At 37.0% G+C, this 19,128-nt stretch overlaps 2 protein-coding genes across 3 annotated transcripts; one reads left to right on the top strand and one right to left on the bottom strand.

The window, feature by feature from the left end:
• The first annotated feature begins 9,364 nt into the window (after window positions 1-9,364).
• Window positions 9,365-13,836, top strand: LOC104121392 (exosome complex component RRP41 homolog). The gene is made up of 12 exons (XM_009633378.4): window positions 9,365-9,570; window positions 9,691-9,737; window positions 10,048-10,108; window positions 10,770-10,808; window positions 10,900-10,967; window positions 11,568-11,646; window positions 11,731-11,767; window positions 11,958-12,074; window positions 12,189-12,274; window positions 12,374-12,463; window positions 12,557-12,640; window positions 13,463-13,836. Exons 1-11 carry the CDS (start codon window positions 9,517-9,519, stop codon window positions 12,602-12,604), a joined length of 726 nt encoding a protein of 241 aa, XP_009631673.1. The 5' UTR covers window positions 9,365-9,516; the 3' UTR covers window positions 12,605-12,640; window positions 13,463-13,836.
• A 380-nt stretch (window positions 13,837-14,216) lies between these two features.
• LOC104121393 (putative glucose-6-phosphate 1-epimerase) lies at window positions 14,217-18,797 on the bottom strand. Of its 2 annotated transcripts, none has more exons than XM_009633382.4 (9): window positions 18,454-18,797; window positions 17,499-17,867; window positions 17,180-17,254; window positions 16,791-16,847; window positions 16,534-16,697; window positions 15,931-16,065; window positions 15,605-15,707; window positions 14,989-15,088; window positions 14,217-14,610 (listed from the first exon to the last, which is right to left on the bottom strand). In XM_009633382.4, the coding sequence occupies exons 2-9, from the start codon at window positions 17,607-17,609 to the stop codon at window positions 14,429-14,431; spliced, it is 927 nt and encodes a 308-aa protein (XP_009631677.1). In that variant the 5' UTR covers window positions 17,610-17,867; window positions 18,454-18,797; the 3' UTR covers window positions 14,217-14,428. The 2 variants fall into 2 exon arrangements, with proteins under 2 accessions (XP_009631677.1, XP_009631675.1); XM_009633380.4 differs by having other exon boundaries at window positions 17,499-17,999.
• Window positions 18,798-19,128: the final 331 nt, after the last annotated feature.

A 19,128-nucleotide genomic window follows, 5' to 3' on the forward strand; every position in this document is an offset into this window, starting at 1 on the left:
CCGGGGGTCTCGGATAAGTTTCGGATGGTTAACGGGTTGGATTTTGGACTTGAAACTCTGTTAGAATTTTTTTGATACACCATCTGGTTTCCTTCATCGCATTTGCGAGTGGAGCCTCGCGTTCGCGAAGAGGAACTAAGAGGCTGGCAATATTTACTATTCGCGTTCGCGAAGAGAAGGACGCATTCGCGAAGGGTGGACAGGGTGTGCATCGCGAACACGAGAGGTGTTACGCATTCGCGAAGAAGAGATGTAGCAGTTGAGGACCCCAGGCAATTGGTCTACGCGTTCACGTAGGGGGTGTTGCGTTCGCGTAGTGAGGGGGAAACGAAGCATCGCGTTCGCAATTGGTTGAACGCGTTCGCGTAGAAGGCATTGAGGTAGAGGCACTTTGTGCTTCGCGAACGCGTTGGGTATGTCGCATTCGTGAAGGAGGAATCTAGACGGGAATAATTTTGTGCTTCGCGAACGCAAGGCACTGACCACGTTCGCGAAAAAGAAAAGTCTAAGGAGAGAGTTTAAGTTCTAAAAATGGGACTTTGTCCCATTTTCTATTTTTACCGATTTGGATCCCGGGAATAGGCGATTTTGGGGAGATTTTCAAGAAAAATAACGGGGTAAGTGTTCTTAACTCAATATTGGTCAAATTATCCAAATCCATGGTTGTTTTTAATATTTAATTGGTGAATTAAGTTGAAAAATTATGAAAATCCTCTTGGTTTAATTTGAAGATTTGAGGGGCGAATTGATGTCGGATTTGAGTAAAATTTATATGGTTGGACTCGTGGTTTTAATGGACGTTCATATTTTGTAACTTTTATCGGGTTCCGAGACATGGACCCCACATGCAATTTTTGAATGTAATTTCGGATTTTTTGAAAATATTAGTATTTTGATATGGGGTAAATTCCTATAATTTGTATTGACTGAATCAAATTAATTATGACTAGATTCGAGCCGTCCGGAAGTTGATACGCAGAATGGGATTTCTTAAGCATTGTTTAGCTTGCTCGGCATTAGATTCGTCTTGTTCGAGGTAAGTAACTCTTCTAATCTTGGAGCTGAGGGTATGAACCCTGAATATACGTATTATGTGAACTGTTTGGAAGTGACGCACATGTTAGGTGATGGGCGTGTGTGCGTGCACTATATAAATTGTGATGTAATTGGTTCCGTGAAATTTTGTAGTCAAATAATCTTGGCAGTTTCTCTGTAGTTTTATGTGCTAAAGAAATTGAGATGAGAATCTTATTTTAAAAAATCATGCTAAGGCTATGTGCTAGTATTATTGAGACCCACATAGGTCATATTGCTGTTGAATTATTTGTTCAAAATAAAATTGCATACTCAGTCATGTTCATTCATTGCATATCATCTCTCAGTCTCTGTTGCTATTTATTGATTCATCATATCATCATTTTGGGATAGTTTCATGACATTGTGAGCCCGAGAGACTGGAGGGATTGATGACTGAGTGAGGCTGAAGGCCTGATTGTGAGGATAATTATGGGATCGGATTGCATGCCGCAACAGGCCATATTGGCTTTATATACTTTATTATTATGTGGATCGGGGCTGCCCGCCTGCAGCAGGGCTTATAGGCTTTATTATAGCACGTGAGTTGTCCGTGCGGATATATATATTGATACTATAGCACGTGAGTTGTCCGTACAGATTATAGCGCTTGGGCTGAAGGAGTCCCTCCGGAGTCTGTACACACCCCTAGTGAGTGCATGTACCTACTGAGTGCGAGTGCCAAGTGACTGTGAGGACTGAGTGACTGTGAGGACTAAGTGACTGGGAGGACTGAGTGAATTGATACTTTGAGAGTATGCATATGGTTTCATCACTGAGTGCATCGCATTGATATGCACATTTGACATACATGCATAGAGATACATTTTTCTCATGTTGTACGATATCACGTTATTTATGACTTCTCGCACATGTTGACATATGGGCATAGTGATGCATTGGTTTTATATTGATTATCTGAAAAGAAAACGAAACATCTTTATTATTATTGAAGAGATTTTTGGAGAAATTACTGTTTTCAAACTTACTTATATTTTTGGCAAATTCGGTAAACGACTTGGGATTTTCACTGATACACTTGAAAGACAGAACTATTTTCAGAAATCATGATTTGGCTAAGCATTTATTCTTTGAGTTACTTCTTTTATTAATTGATTTATGTTGTTATGAAGTGTTGTTGGTTATTGGAGTTGGACTCTGACCTTGGTACAAGCTCGTCACTTCTTTCAACCTAATGTTAGGTTTGTTACTTATTGAGTACATGGGGTCGGTTGTACTCATACTACACTACTGCACCTTGCGTGCAGATATTGGCTGTGGATGTTGCTGCGTTCGTTGGGAGTTGGATCTGAAGATGTACATGCATTCCAGTTGTAGATGCCTCTTGTTCATGATAGCCTTAGATTCATAAAAACTCTGTTTATGTACTTTTTAAATAGATGATATATTACTTCATACTAGCTTTGTATACTCTATTCTTATAAGCTCATGATTTGTACTACCGGTCCTTAGGGAATGTATAAGATTCAGATATTTTTTTACTTAATTTCTTTATTAAATATCATTGAAATTGAATAGTTGTTAATTGGCTTAACTAGTGGTTGGGTTAGGTGCCATCACGACTAGATGGATTTTGGGTCGTGACACTATCCCTTTTTGGCACGCCTGCCAGCCAGTAGTAAGGTGCTTCCAAAGTGTTGAAGTTCTTGCCAATGGGCTCTTATTAGTGTTTATATATTCAGAAAGGATGATCGAATCCCAAAGGGTTTGAGGGTTATGAAATAATCTCCAGGTTGTACTTGCAAGTAATACTTTATTTTTTTCCTTAAGTTTTTGGATTCCTAGTCCCCATTGATCTTTTGGGTTAGTTACATAGTTCCATTTTAGTAAATGAAGTCTTTTTTTGAGCTGTTGTGCCCCAAAGAAAATTCCTTTGAAATGATTCTAATCGAGTGATAATATAATTTGGGAGAGTTATGAATTGCATTATATGATTGGGGGATGGAATTAAGGGTTGTTTTGTTAAGAGCGGTACGCCCCGCCGATGATAGATGGTTTGTTTTCCAACCTGCTAGTCTGTTTTTGAAATTGTCGATAATAAATTGAAAATCCTGCTTTGTGGGCTTAGCATTGAAGATTGGGAATCCTAAATATTTTTCAAAAGACTTGCCTTCCACCATAAATGATGTGAGGACAAAAGTTTTATCGGCTGGCTTCACATATTTTGAGAAGAAAATTTTTGATTTCTCAAAATTAATTTTTTGGCCCAAAATATAAGTAAAGTGGTCAAGTTGGTCAATAATAGTATATCAACTAGTAGTAGTAATTTTTTAGGCTAATATAATGTCGTCTACAAAGAACAAGTGTGATATAAGGGGGGAGGGGGGCTTGGGGTTGAGAGAGATTGACTTCCATTGACTGTAATCGACAACCATGTTAATGTTTCGTGAAAGCATCTCCATGCACATTATGAATATATAGGGGGAGATGGGGTCTCCTTGCCTAATACCCCTATTGGGAGTGAAAAAATGTGTTAGGGTGCCATTTATAAGTATCGATGTTGTTGGTGTGGCTACACGGGACATGATGAGAGTGATTAAATGCTTAGGGAAGTTGAAATAGGTTAGGGTTTTACGGATAAAAGTACATTCCAATCTATCAAAAGCTTTTTCAAGATCAATTTTTAAAAAAATGTTAGAGCATTTTGATTTAGAGTTACGGATGTGGTGAAGCAATTCTTGCACTATGATCGCATTGTCTGCAGCTCTACGATTTTTCTGGAAAGCAGACTAAGTTGGATGAATAATGTTATTGAGTAAAGTTTTAATACGATTAACTATAATTTTTATAATGACCTTATAAATGATATTACATAAACTAATTAGTCTAAAGTGGGCAGTGCTGTAGGGGCTTTAATCTTAGGGATTAAGAAAATATATGTTTTATTTAATTGTTGAGGAATGTGACCATTCTGAAAAAATGTCTTTACAGAATTGTAGTACATAGTGCTTAATTTGAGACCAATATTTTTGGAAGAATAGGGGGTGTAGACCATCTGGGCATGGCAATTTTAAAGCTTGGAAGGAGTAAATTGCCTCTATGATTTCTTTGTCAGTTACTGGAGTTACTAGAGAGTTAGCTTTTTCCTGGGGAATTGTATTAAAAGAAGCTCTTGGGTGCGTATATTTAGACATAGTATGAGACGTAGTGTATAATTCTTGGTAATAGTCCACTACTAGATTTTTTAATTCCACATGATCTGTGATCCAGTTACCCATATGGTCTTTTAGAGCAATTATGTGATTGTGTCGCCTTCGTTTTAAGGTAGATAAATGGAAGAATCTAGTATTTGCGTCACCATCATTAAGCCAGTTCACTCGAGATTTCAACTTTTAAAAATCTTTTTCAAGTTTCAAGATATTGTTAAATTGCATTTGTAAATCCTTTTCTAGCATTTGTAAAAAATTACTAGTAGGGTAGTTATTAGATTTTTGTATGCCCGCTAAACGGGCTTGAATATGATTTTTTTGTGGAAAATATTCCCAAAAGTATCTTTGTTCCAGACTTGGACAAGATTAGTAAAATCCTCAATAGCTTTATCAAATGAGGGTTTGTATTCCACACATGATTGACTATTTGAGGAAAATCTTGATGTGATAACCACATTGTTTCAAACCTAAAGGTACCATTTCGTGGAGGAGCATTAGTTTGAAGAGTTAATCGTAACGGACTATGGTCGGAATGAATTCTAGGTAAGTGTTGCACATGCGCTTCTGGAAAAATATTAAGCCAGTCATAATTGGCCACAATTCTATCTAATCTCTCAAGAATAAAGGCACCCCTTCTACGTTTATTAGTCCATGTATATTTACTATCCCTAAACCCTAACAACTTGTTTGGATGGTTGTTACCTACTGTATTGTATCGTATTGTTATTTTAAATATGGTGTTTATTTTGGTTGTTACTTAAATTTTATTATATCGTATCATTAAATCCATCGTTACGTAACGACGAGATGTGCCACTTTATGTAACGACCGATTTGGTGTGGTTGCATCTTTATCTTGTCTTTTTTTCTCATCTCACCCTTCATTATTATTAAATAATTTTACTTTATCATTTACCCTACCTTTTTATATAATAAATTTACCCTGTATCATAATCTTTCTTTATAATATTGCAAGTTTATTCTTCATATTGCTGGTGTGTGATATCATGAAATAACAACAAACGATACAATCTATCCAAACACTGTATTCATCAAATGATACAGTACAATACAATACAATACGATATGATACGATACGATACGATACATTATGAAATGAGGTGTAACAACCATCCAAACAAGCTGTAAATCTAGTAGGTTACAATAATTAAAACAATTTAACATTAAGTCTGTCCTAGGGTTATTTATAGGATAACCTCCAATTTTTTTATTGGAGTAGAGTATCTCATTGAAATCGCCCCCATTAACCAAGGACCCTTATATGTATCCGCTATAGACATTAAATTTTGCCATAGTAATTTCTTATTATTTAAGATGTTACTAGCATATATGCCTGATAACATAAAGGAGTGGCCTTGAGGACATACCTGCACCATGCAGTGGATCTCCTGATTTGTGAGTGCAATTTCAGTGACATGCACAATATTGTTATTCCACAAAACCTCTATACCCCCTGCTTGTCCCTCCGCTGGAGTTTGTGAAAAGCTACTGAAGTCGAAATCACCTCTTAGCATGGCATGATCAGTAAGGTGTGTTTCTAAGAGAACCACCAGTAGTTGCCTATAATAATTTAGCATCGACCGAAAGTTCCTTCTAAATTCCGGAGACTGTGCACCTCGGCAGTTCCAGATGACAAAATTCATAGACTTACTATGAGTGAGTGGTGCTAGTGGAGCCTGGTGATGCTCCTCCAGAGTTGGTGTCTCCTCCATGTGTGATGGAGTTAGTTCCCTGAGCGTTGGTGTTATCATTACAATAAATTTCCCCACCTCCGGGTTCGCTGTGGGACGTAGCTTGATCAAGCATTTGATCACTTCTGGAGGGCAATTGAGTAGTATTTTTTGTCGTATTGCTCCTTTAGGACGGAGATATGGCAAGCCCCTAGCCACACTGGTTCCGTTCTTGTTTCCCTCATCTCTTCTATAACTGTTGTGATTTCCTGGGGCGTGAGAATTTCTTGATCGTTTGGAGTTGGTGGTTGTGGTCTCATTTAGCTTGTTGTTGGAGTGGGTGGTTTGAATGAGCTCACTGGCGATAGTGGTATCAAGGGTTGTTGCATGTAAGTGTAGTCGTGTATCCATGTGATGGAAGATTGTGTTGGTGGGTAGAATGGTAACTCCTCGTAGATGTTCATTTGATGGTGGCTGTTTAGATGTGGAAGGGTGTTCCATGTGTAGTGGTATGGCTGAGGTTGATGGTGTATCCCCTACATGGGTGGTGTTTTCATTTGTGTGTTTGCCCATTGGTATTGTCCATTTAGGTTCATGTTAGCTGTCATTCCCTCAGTTACTATTTGTACCAGGTCCTGGGAATTTTGGAGACGAATGATCACTTCTTGATGGTTCACAAGTATTGAGAAGGTCAATGCATTATTTTGTAACCCCATCTCGAGCCAAGATTAGGGTGGAGTGAATGATTTTGGAGTTTGAGAGGTGTAGATTACCGGGTAATTCTGGGGTGGTAGAGTTTGGTTGGCCATCGTTAGTGGAGAGAGGAAATGGAGGTTGAGTGGTCTGTATGGGAGTTGGTACGGACGTTGATGATGAGTTCCGCGTGGGAATGTTGGTGCATTGTGGCGTTACATATGGAGTGTTTGAAATAGAATAAGAGAAGGCTTTAGATGGTTACGTGTGAGATGAGAATTCTAATGATTTGGTGGAAGTATTAGTAGAGGAGGGAGAGGTGGAGGAAGGCGGTGGAGTATTGTGGTTTTGTGCTTTGGTTTGTTCATATGGGATGCCTTTGTGGGATATGGTTTGCATGGAGGCACTAAAATGTAGATGGAGTTGTGTGTTAGGCTTGTGATCTACCATTTCTAGGTCATGATTGCCTACTAATAATGTTAGTAGGCTTGTTTGATTCGGTAGGGAGTGATTGCTTAACATATTTAGATTGGTTGAATGTGGAGGTGGTGCTAATGTGGCAGCTTGTGGCGTTAGCATAGTGTCCATGTAGTCACTTTTCATATGTTATGAACGTGTGAATTAGGGTGTGTTTGTATGTGAGTTTCTATGTTTGAACAAGATAATTGTGGTAATTCCTTGGGCACAATAAAGTCTGTCTGAGTTGCATCGGCTTGGGCCTCTATTTCTTGATTTGGGATTTTTTGATGATCATTATTAGTTATCTCTAATAAATTAGCATGTTCCTTTATAATTTTAAAATTATTATTAACCACTAATCCAGAGTGATAACCAATTTTTTAGGAATTAATGGGGCATTGGTTTGTAGGGAGAAAGACTTAGAAAGCGTACATGTGAGCGTCTCGTGTATCGCCTCTGACTTCGATATTGTGGTAGTTTTCCCAGTAGGTTCTATACGCGGTGGTGATGTGCTTATTCAATATTCATGTTAAGTGTATGTTGGTGTCACCCTTATTGTTTGTTGGATCTTCGTGGGAAGACTACAATTTTCCATTCTGAGTCTTTTTGTTGATTTTCAGATGTATGATTGGGGGTAGTTGAAGAAGGTAATGATTGTTGTGGTAGGATGGTATTTGGAGGGTGATGTATTTGGCTATAGGGACAAACAAACCGTGAGTGACCCAGTCGTCCACAACTAACACATAACATGTTTAGACCTTCATAGAGTACTTGTTGACGGTGTGTCCCAATGAAAACATGGGACTTTAATGGTTGCTCTAGTGGCACTTTTATGCAAATTCGAGCATAACAGCCGCGAGATGTAGCAGATGTGCATGTATCAATTTTTAAGAGTTTGCCAAGTTTGTTTCCTACTTTTTGTAATATTTCAAGATCATAGAACTCTGTTGGAAGCTTAGGGAGTCGAGTCCAAATCGCAATATATGTAAGGTGCGTCGTGGATGCTAGGAATTTAGGTTCCCATCGTCGCACTGAAAGGAAATGATTTAATACAAACCATGGTCCATTGTGCAGTGCTTTGTTCATGTTTTCTTCTTGTTGGTATTTGATTAAGAAAAATTAATTACCTAGGTCAATGAGTGATAGTGTTTCAATAGGTTTCCGCATAGTTTGTAGCTTTTGCTTGAGGGGTAAATGACCCACTTTGCGTCCAAAAACTTTAAATTTCCAGGGATTATAAAGTCTAGATTTGTCTGTACTGGAAATAGGTATAAAGTTGTCCAGCGTTGGGTTGTGTAAAACTTCGTCAGACATGTCAATGTGTGATTGGGTATTAGAAATTGGTGGTAGTGACATAGTATGGTTATTTAATAGTGTCTGCATAAATGAAGGGTGGTTGTTATTGGTGGCTGATAGCATATTTGGCCAAGTTTTTTTTTGGGTCAAAAGTGCTTTTGGCCAAAAATTGAGGTGTTTGGACAAGCTTTTAGATGGAAAAATACTTTTGAGGAGAAGTAGAAGTAGTTTTTGAGAAGCAGAAAAAAGTAGTTTCTCTCCAAAAGTACTTTCTGATAAAACACTTTTAAGAAAAATACACTTAAAATCAGTTTTCAAAAGCTTGGCCAAACACTAATTACTGCTCAAAAATGCTTTTCAAATTAATTAGCCAAACACAAACTGTTTCTCACCAAAAGTACTTATTTGAAAAATACTTTTGAGAAAAATATTTTTTAAAATAAGTTGATTTTAGAAGCTTGGCCAAACATGCTATAAGTCATCTATATTCATGAAGCTCAAATCTGGGGGTTCTGTATTGGTTATTGGAGGAGTGTTAGTCATAGTTTCGTTGAAGAAGAAGGTATTATTGTATGTACTCCCTCCGCTCCACAATAAGTGATTTTTTGACTGTTTTCACACATATTAAGAAATTCATCTTTTAACATTAATTAGTAATAAAATTGACCATATTAATCTTTACTATTTCTTCACATAAACACTCATAACACATACTTCAACACTATTTACTCAAAGAGCAATGTAGGAAAAAAGTAATTAATTAATTCTTGAAATCTGAAAAAATCAGATATTTTGGACCACAAAAAAAGGATAAAAAAATCACTTATTGTGGAGCGGAGTGAGTAATATTTATAACGCCCCTTAAAAAATAACTTTTCTTCCTCTATTAATGATGTCATCATAGGCTTAAATCATATTTCCCCCTTTTTCTTAGTTTCATTTATTTATTCTTTATTTCTCTCATGTAAATCCTTTTTTCCTCGAACCACAAACCACACGACCCGAAAAAAAATAGACCCCAAAACACAAAACCCTGATTAACCTCTAAAACCTCAGGACTTTCGCACAGTCCAACAATTTCCACCTTTCTTTCCCCGGCCGCTCTGCAAGTGAGGACGGTGGTGGTATTCAAAGATGGAGTACGTTAATCCGGAAGGTCTTCGCTTAGATGGTCGCCGTCCCATGGAGGTTTCTCTCTTTACACTTACACCTCTATTCACTCACATAATTTCCGTCTTTTTGATTTTAACTTCATTGCCTTTTTGTTTTGACTCGTTATGTACCTCTATGTGGCAATTTTACTTTCAGATGAGACAAATTCGTGCTGAAATTGGGGTTGTCTCAAGAGCTGATGGGTAACCACTAACACTTCTTTCTACCACCATTAATGTTTATAGGTTAAATATAACCACTGTTTTTCACTTGAACCATGTATACATATGCAAATAACAAACAAAGAAAAAAGACTTTGAGAAGTGTATATATATAATAAACCGTCAGTAATTTATTCGGTGTTTGTACCCAAAACATTAGATGCATGACATGTGTATTTTACATGAAGTTCTATCTGGTGTTTGGTGCAACACGTGTAGGTTTTTGGACCCTCTTTTGATGCTGCATCTCTTTGTATTTGAAACTGAATTTGTTTAATCCGATTATTTGCAGTTCTGCTTCTTTTGAAATGGGTAATACCAAAGTCATTGCTGCAGTTTATGGTCCCAGGGAGGTAAAGTTCGCGTCACACTCAATCCTCTGATTCTACCCTTATTTGGTTTGCGAATCAACTAAAATTGTTGTTTCTTGTTTGTTTGCTTTATTGTCAAGGAGAAGTAATGGTTATAAAGGAGGGAGATCATGTAAAATAGCAGTTTGTGTGACATTGTCTTACATGGTGGAGGGAATGTGGCTTGGTAAAACAAGAAATTTTTAATGGGTTGATCTGCTGACTTTTCAAATGTGGGGTGGCGGAAGAGAGGAATAGATAATTCTTTTGTTTGGATAATGTCATGGACTGTTCAGTAGCTTAGTCTTTGCAGTAATTTTACTAAGAAACCTGGTTAAACAGTTCTTCATTGATAGGCATGAAATGGCTAGGGTAGGGTTGGTTTGGAGCAGAGAAGCATTACCCCCACCAAAAGTCTGCTCCATCACAAGAAACATCCCCAAAGGAAACGGAGGAAGAATGTACAATCGATGTTTTATATTGTTTAGAAGTCAAGAAAAGCATCATACTGAGATGCAAACTGGATAGATATCCATATGCTGGTGTTTATGCACATCTACGAAAATATCTAATCACAACCACTGTGATCAGTGATAACAATGATCTTAGTTTTGCTCTGTAAAAGGTTCATTCAGTTGACTCTAATGTTAGTTTCATTATTCAGGTCCAGAACAGGAGCCAACAGATCAATGACCAGGCGCTGGTAAATTACCTTTCATGATGAATTATTAGAGTGTAAGATGTATCACCTTAAAAAGTGAGATGATATGATCTTTTCATTGGCTCTCTTTTAGGTACGATGCGAATATAGCATGGCTAATTTCAGCACTGGTGATCGCCGAAGAAAAAATAAGGGCGACAGGTGATTCCATGTTATGTTATAAGTCCTTCCTTCTGCTTTTTATGTGTTTTCATCCATATGATGATATCATCTCTGCTCTGCTGTCAGTTCCATTATAGAAAAAAATTTGATGCACATGCTCGAAAATTTAATGGACAATATCGTATAAAACTGGTGGCAGAAGAACAGTTATCCCGGCTCTGGACTGAAGTACAAAAGATGGAAGGCATGATAGAGCATTAATGGTTATTGGATGGATAAGAAAAATTATACTATAACCAAATGGAAGACTTTCGGACTGTTCAGGCACTGGTCCAGCCATGAAAGGTGTTGCTAGGATACTAGGATAGTAACTGTACTCATAGTAGAAAAGAAAGCAAAGTTCTAGGAATACTTATAGTGCCCAGAGAATAACCCTTTATCATAAGACTGCAAAAGGCAGCAAAGAACAAATTTTATACATACAATGTAAAAATTATCTAAAAATTTTAGTACGTGGATTCTTAGCTTATTATCTATGATTACCCACAATTATTTAACTAAGAAGCAGAGTTTATTCGATCTGTGTGACTTATGGTTATATGATGTCATTTTGATGATAGCTTTGTTTTCTATTTGTAGGAGATCCACAGAGATATCTCTTGTTATTCGCCAGACAATGGAAGCTTGCATATTGACACACCTAATGCCTCGCTCTCAGGTTTGAGTCCTCTTAACATCATTAACTTGAATAAGTAATGGAGTCTGACCTCCATTTACAATTTCTTGATATTTTGCTTTTCAGATAGACATTTTTGTCCAAGTTCTCCAAGCAGATGGAGGTAAGCAGAACACTGTAGAGGGTTGATGTTAAATTAAATTTCAGTGACATATTCTTCTGTTGTTTTCGTCCGGAATCAATCAGAATAAATATTTAGTTGTCTGGTGCCACGTGCAGCCCATATAATGCAGTTCGTCTATTTTGTTTGCCCTCTAGAAGTTTAGTCCAACTAAGTTTAGTGCATTATTTAGGTACAAGATCAGCATGCATAAATGCTGCCACGCTGGCACTAGCTGATGCTGGGATTCCCATGCGTGATCTTGTCACATCGTGCAGTGCTGGATACCTCAACAGCACGCCTCTTCTTGGTAAATTAATTCTAAAATTTTTAGTTGATTTTCCGGCTCTTTATTTCTAACTGATTATCAGTCTTTCCCAGTGTTGATATGTGAATGATCTAGTTGAGTTTACTCGTTAAACAGATCTAAACTACTTGGAAGACAGTGCTGGCGGTCCTGATGTCACTGTAGGAATTTTACCTAAGTTGGACAAAGTGACCCTTCTGCAGGTTTGTTAACTCCTTATTGTTGGCAGTAACGACTGAAATAAGGTATCAAACTACATTCATTTTCTCCTGGTGAATCAATGAATAACCTTCTTAGTGCAGATGGATGCTAAACTACCAATGGATATTTTTGAAAATGTCATGCAATTAGCAGTTGAAGGCTGCAAAGCAGTGGAAAGCCATATCCGGGAAGTAAGACTGACAACTCATTGCCTTCTTCCTGACTTCATATAATTGTTCCCATAAAAGCTTCTACATCAGCATCTCCTATTGCTCTTTTTTCAGATATTATTGGAAAACACCAAGAAGTTGGAGATTCGCCGAGGTGTATAGTTTTTAATAGTTCGAGGAGCTTTTATTGAGTTTATGGTAAGATGTTACTCTTCCTGATTATAATGCTGACGAACTTTCTTGGTCAAGATTGCTAATGCTTTCCTCGAGGAAAATGAGAAGCAAAGATAATTTGTGAGAACTCTATTGCTTGTTTCTTTCACGTCACTCTTGAAGCATTAGGAGGAAAAGACATGTTCCATCTCTTCCTTCTCTCTTTTTCCTGGGGGTGGGGCTGAGGTGGGTGTTGGTGGTCGGGGTTGAGGTTGTGGTTCGGGAGGTTAAGAGCGGCTTTTAGAATTGGAAGTATGTTCAGTCAAGCACCATGAGAAACGAATGTATTGTTAAAAATAATTGAAGATCGGTGAGGAAAACCTTATACTATACTTCTGAGAATTGATAAATATTGCAACGAGTACAAAATACGGGGCTAGACTAACAAGTTCATTTAATTAGTCCAATGGAGAAAGATAGTATGTAGCAAAATCTTTATTCATAGAAAACGAAAGGTCACACGTTTTGTCATCTTCTCGGCTATAGCATAAACTTGTAATCTTCAGGTTTGGCATAGCAAAATGGTGTCTCAAATTTTTCTCTGCTTGCGTTTCTGGAGTTGCATTTATATTGAAATAAAGTATATGAAAACTGGCACTTGCCGCTAAGGCAACGATAATGTAAGCCAAACTATGAAAGTGCAATTTATATATTTTAGGTTACTACATAATCTAATTCTTACACCTTCTCCACATGATACAATGCTAAAAAAAGTAGGTCTATCTTTCCTATTTAATTGTTTTAAAGCAGGAGGGACTTTTTCTATGCAGATTATTTGACCCCCAGTTTTATTCTTGTTGTTTCCAGTTTTGCTACAAATGCCAAAAGACAAAAGGGGTTCCTGGTTGTGCTGCTGCAATCTTTCCAAACAATGGTGGATCAAAAAGTTAACCGTACAAATCTGCCAGAGCCTGTGGAGAAATGATCTTCCCTAGTGTTTCTAGGCTTGCCTAATGTCTTTTCTAGTCATGTTGCAGTGGTTGTAGGATGTGTATTGTTTGGATCCTTGTTAAATTTGAAGATTAGTGTGGGCTGAAGTTAATCCGGAACTGTATCGAAGAAGCTTTCGGTATGGTAGACCACAGGAGTATCCCATTGTTTACTCTTTTATTTCTAATTTTGGTCTTGGAAAGGAATATGGCTTTGCATTTTAAAGTATCTCAATATAGGCAGATTATTTATGGTGTTGGAGAAGATTACCGTTCACTTTCAGTAAATCTGGGGAGGGGAGTGTGTACGCAGACCTTACCCCTATCTTGGGGTAGAGGCTGTTTCCAAATGACCCTCGGCATCCTTCCCTCCAAGAATTCCTCACCTTGCTCTTGGGGTGACTCGAACTCACAACCTCTTGGTTGGAAGTGGAGGGTGCTTACCTTCAGAGCAACCTACCTTGTTGCTTTTGGTTGGAAGTGAAGGGTGTTTAACTAAATAACATTTTCAATTTTGTATTAATCGCACCATTCACAAGGATACAGTGGTGATCACGAGAGAAGTTATGCAGTTTATACTTAAGACCACACAAAAGTTTTATCTGAAATAATTAATGCAATGCAAACTTGAATCTGCGAAAACCTCTCTTTCAAAAGATAAAACACCAAACAGCCATTCCAAAAAACAATAGGCTTTGGCGGTTCATAACAGCAGTTTAACGACTCTAATGTATAACACATCATTACATCATCGTTAACAAGTAAATAAACCTAGTATAGAGTTTGCAGTCCCTCATTAAGCTCTGAGCCTTTACTAAAATGCTTCTGCCCAGACTTTGAAGAATTAAAGATCACAAAAACTTGATGGCACGACCACAAGCTCTACACGACCAGTCCATTCCTCTCCTGGCTTCAATGTGATGGGTTTCTCTATTGCAGCCCCATCAACACAAAGCATCTGTTTGTACTCCTCGTCACCAAAATCCGCCATTGCTTTGGATTTCTTCTCCCATGGATTCCATACCACTGTGAAAAAGACAGAGCAACAGATACCAAAAGGTTTTAGCTATGCAAATTAGAGTTGATAAAATCTTTCATGCTTCTTTGGCAACTTGTACTATCACGCTATAATGCACCAAAAGTTTCTATAATACTACAAATTAACTTGTGATGTCTTAAGTCCTTGTATTGATTCGACATTTCTTGCATAGTTGTTGCCAACGGAGAAGTTCCTCTCTCTCTCGGGATTACAGAAATTAGCAGGTTTGTTAAGAGAAGAATGCATGATTCGGAGATACTAAAGTAGAATCAAGGTAAAAATATAGCCTTAAGGGTGCAGCACGTGTTAGTGGATACTTCCATTTGAGGACATTTTCTTCCTCCATGTCACATTGAGATACTTACCAGTATCTGGCAATCCTTCCTTCCTTATCAGATATGTTCGTTTCCTTTCATGATCAAGAACAGCAATACGATTTGGAGAACTAACATAGACTCTGTCGATCTGTAAGAAACATGAATACTTCTTAATCTCACAAGCCACAATAAAAGGAACACCTTACAGTTGAGAGAACGGATTGATTTATCTCATTTATAAAGGTAGAATTAATGCCTTCAGTTCTGAAAGATAAGGTGAACACCGAGTGTTTCAACTTCTTCCTAATAAATTCAGAAAAAAATCATAAGATGTAAAGCATCGTTGCTCCAAGTAGGTTGAGGAGAGACTGCAAAGTGCATGCCAAGATAATTAGCTTTAGAGCAATATTCCAGAATCAATGCTTCTTTGTTCAATTTAGAATTAATCTGACTAATCTATGGTAATGCAAAGCACAAAAGAATCACCTCTTATCTTTCTTAGGGCTCATTGTAAGGGTCCAAGATTGTTAAATACCAAGGAAAAGGTTTTATATTGAGTCACTCTTGAAGCTATCTTACAAACGCAACCACAATTGATGAGATTTCATCTCTCATCTATAACCACAAAGTTTTGAGATGATGTATGTTATATTGAAAAATATACCTCAGATTCAAAAGTTATAGCATCTCCTTGTTCTGTAAAGCGTTCTTTCTGGCACAGATTGTCTAGATAGTCCAGTGTTTCTAAACCTTCAATCCTTATTTCACTGTGGATAAGATTCATATAACAGTCTAAGAGATATTGGAAAGAATAAATCATCAAATTATTGTGCAATACACAGCATATTATGAAGACATAAAACAAAATGCTTCTCTGAATATTTTTAGAGAAAAAAGTACAAGATGTTTGGGAAGTGATAAAATGTTGAAAAACAGGACAGTAATTAAATTCATGAATATGTTACAAAGAGCAGAGAGAGAACAACATACCTTATGTCTGAAACAGAGAAGTATGTATGATAAGCAAACGAGAAGCTGAATTGTTTGCCATTGATGTTTCTAACACGAGATATCAAGGACAAGCTTCCGTCTGATGCCAGCGAAACCCGAAGGCGAAACTCAAAACTGGAAAATAATAATGAAGAGACTCATCAGCAACTTCGAAAGCTATAACTGTCAGAAACCAAGTAAGCATAGAACTGACTTTTGACATGAAATAAAGTCAGAAGTTGACATTCATTTCTCGCATGAAAGTACTTCGCTTTCATATCTATCTCTGAATTATTTTGACATCATGGTCACAACTCATAATAACCTAAATACTATGACTCAGCAGAAACTAATCGTGAGAGCTTCCAGTTTCATGAAACTGAAAGCATCTAAGTTAGCTGAATTTAATAATAGTTATTTATATAGGTGTTGTGTTCACGATCAGGTTCTCATGAAATCATTTTCAAATCCAAAGAGGATTCTGAGATATAAAGTCTAGATCCATTTAAGTTAAGACAATAGCAAATTTTGATAGGCAATGAATGGCTTTTGGGTCAATATCCGAAGCTCCATACTGAAACCAACTAGAGTTTCAGATCATACCCGTGAGGCCAGAACTTCAGATCATCTTCTGAAGGTTTCAGCAGTAAGTCAATGAAAGATTTTCCTTGTGGGTCATATGAGTATAGAGATGGAGGGTCGTCCTCAATGGTCCAGATTTTGTTTCTTGCAAATCCAAGTTGTTCAAGTGAACCGCCATTTCCATACTGCAGCATCATTGAGATAATCAAACCAATTGTTGTATAGTATTCATCAAAAGAAATTCAAGAAGATAGGCAGAATTACACTTTTAGAGATACCTGTGGAAAGCAAACAGAAATTCCTCCTCGTGTAGCTTTTGGAGACTTGAAGATGCTCTAAGACATAACGGCAAATGTAGCAACATAATCAGCTTTCACACTTATTCAATTGCAAATACTGGTTTTCGCAAAGGGCATAGCATTACAAGTAAGAAATAGATGATGTTATTTATAATATCCTGCCTACATCAAACATCAAGCTAAAATTGTAGGACTAAGCACACTCAATGAGTCAACTTTGTACAATTTTGCTAAGTCTTGTCTGCAACATTTTAAGATTTAAAAAGTTAGAACTTAAAGAAAAAGCTCCAAGCTTTATATCTCCATCGCTAGACAAGATACTAGTTTATTCATAAGAATTAACCCGCTAGTAAAATTGAAAACCCAACCTTACTGCTGTTGAATAGGAGCTCTTCCCCTCTGTCATTCCGCCAAGAAGTAACTTGTCCTCCTTGCAAGCTAACCTGAATTAAAGGATATTGTCAATAACCATATGGAGGTTTGGGTGGGGGTGGGGGTGGGGGTTGTAAAGGTCTGCTAATTGGAGAACACATTCCAATCTGAAGCAGTTTATAAAAACTGTTAACGAGTATGTAATGGATGGGGGATTTCAAAGATGATTTCTTTCATAAGTGATTTAACAGATGATATTAGAATCATAAATTCATAAGATCTAATTGAAGTAAGAGAGAGTTTACAGAATCTAACCCGTAAAGAGGCACCCTGAGAGTTACGAAGCAAAACCTGATCAATCCCATTCCAATCTTTTGTTACCTCAATTGCTGCTGTATGATCCCAGACTGGTGCATACTGCCCCATTTTCAAATTGCACTTTTGCTCCTTGGTTCACAATATCTCTAAAAAAAGGCTTGAACCTAAAACTGCAGCTACCAATGTATCGACAAATTCCTCCAGTATATTGGATTTATATCGGACTATCTTAGACACAATCCTTCCTGGAAGCTTGTAATCTAGTGATCCCAAAAATATAAAAGGCCTCAACCGTAATCTGCCTTTCCTACTCCGAACCTTGTCACAACCTCTCACATTCAATGTACATTTACTCAAATCTGACTTCTACTTTGCAACAACAAAAAGCAACATCAGCTTCTTAAGCTACCTCAAGAAACCAACAAAATTTGACATTTGGCAACTGCATAGAAGCACTCAAATCCTAGCTAAATTCACGGTGAGGCATGTGATATTTACCTAAGCAAAAAGATAAGTAAACTTTTGTAAGTTAATGAACTAGCAAACAATACAAAGAAAGGGAAAATTCAGTTTTGCTATGAACTTCAATAAAATATACCACAAAATTCTTAAAACAAGACAAAATCCCCAGTCCCCATTCAAATCTCAAGTTTCAAAACTTTCAACTAACAGTTTCAGTAAAATTAAAAAGCCTAAAATCTCTAACAACCCATTTGGAAATGTTTCCAGAAATGTACAAAGGAAGCATCAAACTTAAAAAGAAAGATAACCCCAGTTCAAGGAAGCAAGAAAATATGAATAAAATAAAGAAAAAACATAAAGATCTAGACTTTATTCAATGCACAGAGTAGGAAAGGAGTATAAAGCAAACAAGTAGGAAAAATAAGTTAACAGTGCAATAATTAACGGCAATTAAGACATGAAACACTGAACAATAATTAAAGTATTAAACCTGGCTTAACCGGCAAAACTTGGAAACTTTGGAAGAGCTCTAGTATAATACTTGCATTAACAATTAATGGGGTGAAGTAAAAATTGTATCTTTTTTATTTCGGTGCAGGAGAGAGAGAGATAGGAAGAAGAAAGGACGTGAAGATATGAAGAGGTACAAGTTGATGTACAAATGGGTCAAGATTTAGAAATAAAAAGGGAGGGATTTTCTTGGACAGTAACAATTCAATATTCAATTAAATTATCAGACACTTGGGGAAAATAAAAGAAATATCAAAAGGTCGAACTAATCAGAGATTGCATGAGGATGAGGTGGGTGCAAAGGTGTTTTAATTTTGAGTGAGGTCAGGGGGAAAAAAGAACAGATAGCTATATATAATATGGGAGTTGGGATCAAATGTTCTTGTGATAATTGATATTGTGTCAACCCATTTAATTTTAGAAACTTGAAAGGACTCCACTTGTGACAATCAACACTATTTAAGACAAAAATATATCGAACATTAAAATAGATCATTTCTAGAAATACTTACTCGTATATGTGGATGCATTAAAACAATAGTAACTGCCTAATATGTACGTATTTATTATGTAAAATTTTATTAGTAGTTAACTTTTCACCCGAGTCTATCAATCATTTAAGTTCTTTGGGATAGTTTGGTACGCGGAGTAAATT

The sequence above is a fragment of the Nicotiana tomentosiformis genome, chromosome 1 (assembly GCF_000390325.3).
Source record: "Nicotiana tomentosiformis chromosome 1, ASM39032v3, whole genome shotgun sequence".
NCBI classification, from domain to species: domain Eukaryota; kingdom Viridiplantae; phylum Streptophyta; class Magnoliopsida; order Solanales; family Solanaceae; genus Nicotiana; species Nicotiana tomentosiformis.